The sequence below is a fragment of the Penaeus monodon genome, chromosome 17, assembly GCF_015228065.2.
Source record: "Penaeus monodon isolate SGIC_2016 chromosome 17, NSTDA_Pmon_1, whole genome shotgun sequence".
In the NCBI taxonomy this organism is placed as follows: Eukaryota; Metazoa; Arthropoda; class Malacostraca; order Decapoda; family Penaeidae; genus Penaeus; species Penaeus monodon.
This window is the reverse complement of record NC_051402.1, coordinates 32,232,594-32,240,093: the sequence shown is the minus strand read 5'-3', so window position 1 is coordinate 32,240,093 and position 7,500 is coordinate 32,232,594. Positions and strand designations below refer to the sequence as shown.

Sequence of the window (7,500 nt, the reverse complement as noted above, 5' to 3'; positions counted from 1 at the left end):
TGCTAGACTCCTTATATTGTAAAAAATGATTACGTGTTAAGATTCGCACTCCACTTTGCATTAATTTCTTGCAGCGCAGTCAAGATGGTGGCGGTAGGCGAGGAAAAGGCTGAGCACGTGCAGAAGTGCGCGTGGGAAAACGTCGGCGACGTGCCCAACGTGCCCTTTGCCCAGTACATGATGGAGAAGATGATGGATGCTGGGGACAAGGTGGCCCTGGTGAGTGGACGGGACGAGTGTGTGTGCGTGTGTGTTTGTATGTATGTATGTGTAGATACATGTATGTGTTTGTGTGTGTGTGTGTGTTTGTATGTATATATATATATATATATATATATATATATATATATATATATATATATATATAATATATATATATACATTATATATATGTGTATATATATATGTGTATATATATATCTATCTATCTTATATCTTATCTTATGATTATATATATATATATAATATATATATATATATATATATTAATATATATATATTAATATATATATAAAATACTAATATACATATATATATATACATATACATATATATATACATACATATATATATATATATATATATGTATATATATATATGGATAGTGTTTGTGTTCATATGTATATATGCAGGTTCAGATTATCTTTTAGGCTAGTACAGGCTGCAGCCTCAAGGCCTGAGGCTTAAGGGCCCTCAAAGCATGAGGGGCTCTCTTAAAAGATTTCTAAATATATATTCATTTTTTGAGAAATGAGTATAATATTTTGATAGCTCACATTATTGAATAATTCATTTAAGTGAGAATAAAATTTGAACTTTGAAAAAGGGGGCCCAGGAGCCAGAAATCTCAATTAAAAAAAATGGCCCCAGTTTGAGGCCTTTTATTTGAGGTAAGGGACTCCTATGAATCATAATTTCATTAGCCTAGGGGTCAAAAAGATTACTTTCTGGCTGTGTGTGTGTGTGTGTGTGTGTGTGTGTGTGTGTGTGTGTGTGTGTGTGTGTGTGTGTGTGTGTGTGAGTATATATGTATAGAACAAGCTGTTCTCAGATATGTAAGAGATATATAGAATTTCTTCTATACTTTCAGGTTGATGGTGTTTCTGGAGAAACATTAAAATTTAGTGAAATAGTAGACTGGATGAAAAGAGTTAGTTTTGGCTGGCATGATGCTGGATTAGAGGCAGGCCACGTAGTTTGTCTTGTGACCCCAAATTGTATCCAAGCTCCAGCAGCATTTTTGGCAGCCATTGCAGCTTCAGCTGTTGTTACGTTGTCAAATCCACTTTACACACCAGGTATATTTGAATTTTATCCTATGCTATACTTAATGAATTTAATGGTTTTACTGAGCTTCAAGATATTTGTTTCATAATTTATTTATGATAATTACAACTCTTGATTTTGTTACAGATGAGCTTAAGCAGCATTTCACTGATAGTAAGTCCAAGTGGATAGTTGTCCATCCCCTCTGTCTCCCAGGGGTCCAAGCAGCTATCAAGGATTTAGATGAGATTAAAGTAAGTCTGACAATTCCTTACATTTATGTGATAGTTATGACTAGTGAAATGATCAAACCAATAGTATATATTAGTTATATGTAAATTTGATGTTACAAAGGATTGGTTGTCCTTACAGAATACAAAACAATTCATGGATAGGTTATGTATTAGATTCAAATGTTAATGGTGTTAACTGAGGCTTTGGGAGAGAAATATGTAACATTTTGTTGTGTTTTTTTTATGATAACTCTATTACTGTCATAGAATTTTAAAAGGCACATGTATTGATTATATATTATAAAGTTATAGTTAAAGTTGTGCCATGTAACTTGTTATTGGAAGTGCCCTGTATCACCACTCTGGTGATCATGAGTAACTGCAGAGACATTCATAACTTCCCTCTAGCAATGTACCTGTAACCCATTATAAGCATCATATTAGAAATTTGGGTTATTTAAGCATTAAGGCTATAATTTACAATGACAGGGAGTGTATGTGCTGGGTTCATCCACTGTGAATGGAGTGGAACCTCTTGTGGGTCTTGCACAAGATCAACCAGACAGCTGGGAATACCATGGAGTCTCTGGCAACAATGTGGTACATCTTCCATATTCTTCAGGAACTACAGGACTCCCAAAAGGTGTAGAACTTACATCATCAAACTGGCTAGCAGTTCTCTCAACTATAGGGTAAGTTTATCACTAATTTATAGTATGGTATAAGAGAAAATAGAAATGTAAAATATCAGTCATTGATGTGTATATGCCTTTACTTTTCCCCATGACTACTAAGATATTTGATTGTGTACTTGCAATCTGTATAGTTTCCTGTTATATTTTATCTGATTGATTACATTTAGAGGCTAAAGAAGTTTGGATTAAAGGAGCTTATACTTGGGTTTCTGGGTTGGTATGACGATAATGCAGTATTTCCAGTAGAACTGAAAGTCCAGTCTTTTAAAGGGAAGCATCATAAAAATAAAAATAAAAATAATCCATTTCTAGATGTCCTATGATTTCCAAATTACAGACTTTTACATATTTTCTCTTAGGTTTTTTCATTTCTTTATATATGAATGGTATAAACATTTTACAGTTCTCCTCATACATATATTTCTATTGGAAATATATGTATTGGAATACCTTCCTTCTTCTTTTATAGGGTTTTTGTCTATAATATTGTCCATATCTCCTGGATGCTTTTCTTCTGATTTTCTTTGTAGCCTATATGTAATCAGTTATATTTGTTCTTTATTGAAATATCTGCATGTGTTTCAGAATGTAGTACATTTTAGTTGGTGGTAGATCTGAACCTGATTAGAAAATGTTAAAATTGGATCGTTGATTTTTATTTTCTTTAGAGCATCTGGTAAATAAGTTCTATGTGACTTGAATCTTGGACATTGTAATGTCAAATGTAGTTTCTTCTTCATGCCTGCACTATCTGTGTGTAGAGTCATTTTCAAGTTTTAGTCTATGTAGGTGTTGTTTTAGTCTTGTGTGTTTTGTTAAATTTCTTGCTTTGGTGCATCAAATATCAGTCCTAGTATACTATTATTTGTGAAGAATAGTAGTTCTCTATTGTCTATATCTATTTTTGGTATTTGTCAGTTTTTTTATTTGTGGAACACATAATATTGCTTTTTGATAAGTTTGTTTTTAAATTCCATTTCTGAGTCCATTCTGAAACTTTTTTAATCCTCTTTTTAATTTGTTGATTGTATCTTGTATGTCTGTACTAGATTTTGTTAATGTGATATCATCTGCATAGATTTTTTGTGGATGTCGTAAATCTGACATCTGATTTTTTTCTCCATTTGATGCGTGCTTTTTTCTTGGTTTTATTACTTCATTGCAATTTGCGTTTCACCATGTTTTTTTTTTTTTTCTTCTTCTTCTTCTTCTTCTTCTTTTATCCTATTGTCATGTTTAAAACTAAAATATTTTGATCCTATGTTTTTTAACAAGTTGGTTAATTCTTTAAAAGATTTTATGCTTTCAATATCTATACTTGCTATCACTTTTTGGCATTTCCTCCACCCTTCTCTGAATTTCCTTTTCTTTTCTTTAGATGTGAGTTTTTTAGGAGGTTACCTTTTATGATAACTGGAAAATGATGAGTTCCTAAACTGGGTTCTCTCTCTACCTCTAAGTGACTTAATGTGGGTGAGGCTAGTACTAGGTCATTTATGCTTCCTTTTCCAGTACTGGGATTACTGGAGGTGCTAGTAAAATTACGTTATTTAAACTAATGAGTAATGTGTAATATTTGATCATCTAAGGTTAAAGTTTGGGTTCCAACACGTATGATATGTGTTAAAATCTATAATTATTCTTGGTTCATCAGTTTGCTCTGCATAGTATTCTCATATTTCTTTACTCATTATTACATGGATTGTAAATAAGAAGTATATTTAGCCATTTATTTCTATTAACCTTTGTCTCCTGTACTGTACTTCTAATTTTTGTATAAATCTGTCTCTTAAATCTATGAGCTTCTATTGCAAGTCCCTTCTTATGCAAAAAGCTAAATCCCCTCTGGTTTATTCTCTTCTATCCTTTCTAATTATATAATATATATATATATACATATATATATACATATATATATATATATATATATATATATATATATATATATATATATATATATATATATATATTTTTTTTTTTTTTTTTTTTTTTTTTTTTTTTTTTTTTTTTTTTTTTTTTTTTTTTTGCCAGGGCTCACATAGTCTTATTAATTCTGATTGTTCTTTATGTATCAAGTAAGTTTTTAATTTACTGACCTAATATTACAGAGAGTAGTTTTATTTATTTATTTCATTATTTCTTTTATGGTTGGAGTTACATTGTTTATATTTTTTTTTTTTTTTTTTAGAATTCATGTTGGTTATTACATTTGTTATCGCACTTACTATATTATTTATTGCTTTCACCTATTAAAAATCTTCTTTATTCATCTGAGTTTCTTTTTGTGTTTTTAGGCCCCTTCTTGAGTTCTATCTTTTATTGATGTTGTTAGAGACTATGTTCTGACATATTTTTAGAAGTCTGATTTGTTTAGTAAGTTTGTTAATATTAATGGTTTATTGAAATTTGAGGTGTCAGATTTACCAATTAAATTGATCTTTACTACATTATGATTTGCGTACTTGTACATTCGTGTGCCTTTGGTTGTGGTCAGGTTATGTTCCATGAAGATCCTGCCAGTTTTTTTTCCAGGGATGTTTGGAATGAGAGTCTTCTTCTCTATCACTGTTTTCTTGCGCTCTTCTGTTTGATTGGGAATAATAGTCCATATCACTTTTGCCAGGGTGTCCTCCTGGATCTGGACTGAGAGTTGTGTCCTTTAAATTGTCTTGTGTACACTCAAAAAGTTACAAGTACCATTCGATGTTTATTATATGGAGGTACTAACCAAAATCACATTGGAATACCTTTCTCTTGCATAAAATGTCAGAGTCAGTTAGCAGTACTTTCAAGATTATTTAGGTACACTAAGTTTTAGCCCACAGAAAGACGGATTCAAAAAAAGGGGCATACACCTAATTAGACTAGTCTCTTAGGTATTCTGCATTTTTGCCAGTGGCAGACCAGTTTGAAGGATACTGATGAATTGTTAGCCTTGCATTTCTTTAATTTTTTCATCTCGTGTAATACTACGTAAATGTTTTTTTTACAGGAGAAAAGAATATCTAGATGTGAGTAGTGATGACACTGGCCTTGGAATCTTACCAATATTCCATGCATTTGGGATGGCCATGTACCTAACTGCTCTGTCTCATGGTATGACAATGGTCACCTTACCAAGATTTATTCCTGATATCTTTCTCAAAGCCATTCAAACTTACAAGGTTAGTTTGGGATATATTATATATATATATATATATATATATATTATATATATATATATATATATATAATATATATTATATATATATATATATATATATATATATATGCATATATATATATATATATATATATATATATATATATATATATATATACATATTCACATGTTCATTGTATTTATATGTTATCTTTTTCTGGTAATAAATTTCAGCAATGATTATGTCAGAATTCAGATAATATGAAATGTGCAAATTTTGTTCCATCAAGTCTAACACATATTTCTCCACCAGGTGACCCTAGCACCTTTGGTTCCACCACTTGCTCTTTTCATGGCTAAGCATGATTTGGTGACCAAATTTGACTTGACATCAATTACTAATATAATATGTGGAGCAGCCTCATTATCGGGGGATGTCCAAGCATTGCTCTCTCAACGGGTTAGTTTCCTCTTTCAACAAATTAATAGTATTTTTGTGAAATATGATTTGTTTCATTGCAGGTAAATGAATCTTTAAGATATATATAATAGAAATTTAAATCCATCAGGTTGTTTTCCAAGACTGATTTTTCCTCAATTTTGTTATAGCTGTCTGGAGTAAGAGTCAGACAAGGTTATGGACTCACAGAAACAACTCTTGCTACATTCAGCAGTGAAACTGACTTACCAGGAGCAGTAGGAACTGTTACAGCTCACTGTGAAGCTAAGGTAAGAACTGTTTTAATAGATATTTTGATATGTGTGTATATATATTTTGACTGTATGATAGTGTATGCATGTGTCTGAATTGAGTTCATCTTGTAGAATGAATATGATTGCAAATGAATAGCTTCACAAAGGAAAAGATGGATTGGATGAGTGTTGATTATATGAAGATGAAGATATAGTCATTAAAACACATCAAATATATCTCTTACTCTCTGATTTGTGTGTGTGTGTGTGTTTGTGTGTGTGGGGAGAGAGAGAGAGAGTGAGTGAGCTCATATATGTAGATGTGTCAGTTTACAAATTCCTTAACCTTAAATGCGGATGAGGCACATTTCTAAACATGATCCATGTTGTTTAAAAACTAATTTATTTCAATTTTCCAGATTGTAGATATGAAGACTGGGGATTCTGTAGGGCCTGGCATTGATGGAGAAATCTGTATTAGAGGCCCATTAATAATGAAGGTAATTTGTAATATCATCCTTAAAAGAAACAGTAGACAAAGAAACAAAGATATTGTTATAATAAAGTCAAATGTAATAAAATACCATATGGAAAATGTTCACAGATACGTTACATAGAAAATTATCACTTGCATTATAGACACTTGTTTCTCATCTGTTTAGTAGAAAATTAATTATTATTATTTTCATGACTAGGATTCCAAAATCTTTTAACCATTATTTGTCCATGTACACCTAGAAAATTTAACTACAGACTACATTCAGAAATTAATTATGTACAGCCTGATTAATCAAAATTTAAAAGAAATATTCACTCTGAGATAATTCCTTTTTTGCATCTTTCCATAAAAAGTCAAGAATAGTCAATATATGTAGTGTATTCCATCAAGAATATTTCTGATGCTCACATGAATTAGATATATTAATAAGGAAAAGAAATGCCCATATGTTGTTGTTGTTGTTGTTTTATTGTTCATGCACTGAACACATTTATATATGCAAGCAAGAGGTGATATTAGATATCAACACACCTAATATGAAGGACTCATTTGTTTCTAAAAGACCAAATCAATTTAACTATTAGTTGTAGGTTTCATTTCACAAGAAATAGTGTGTGTGTGTGTGTGTATATATATATATATATATATATATATATATATATATATATATATATATATATATATATATATATATATATATATATATATATATTCATATATGTATATATATATATATATATATATATATATATATATATATATATATATATATGTGTGTAATATATATATATATATATATATATAATATATATTATATATATAATATATATATATATATAATAGTGTATATATATATATATAATATATATATATTATATATATATATATAATATATATATATAATATATTATATATATATATATATATATATATTATATATATATATATATATATATATATATATATATATAT

The 7,500-nt window shown here is 29.7% G+C and overlaps 1 protein-coding gene across 3 annotated transcripts in view; it reads left to right on the top strand.

Moving 5' to 3' along the window:
• Positions 1-7,500, top strand: part of LOC119583665 (4-coumarate--CoA ligase 1-like) — a 17,458-nt gene that overhangs the window by 8,355 nt on the left and 1,603 nt on the right. For all 3 annotated transcript variants that reach the window (XM_037932259.1, XM_037932260.1, XM_037932262.1), the window contains exons 2-9: positions 75-219; positions 1,091-1,298; positions 1,414-1,520; positions 1,989-2,191; positions 5,187-5,358; positions 5,650-5,796; positions 5,946-6,065; positions 6,449-6,529. In XM_037932259.1, the coding sequence (XP_037788187.1) occupies positions 75-219; positions 1,091-1,298; positions 1,414-1,520; positions 1,989-2,191; positions 5,187-5,358; positions 5,650-5,796; positions 5,946-6,065; positions 6,449-6,529 (1,183 nt within the window). The remainder of the gene's footprint in view (positions 1-74; positions 220-1,090; positions 1,299-1,413; positions 1,521-1,988; positions 2,192-5,186; positions 5,359-5,649; positions 5,797-5,945; positions 6,066-6,448; positions 6,530-7,500) is intronic.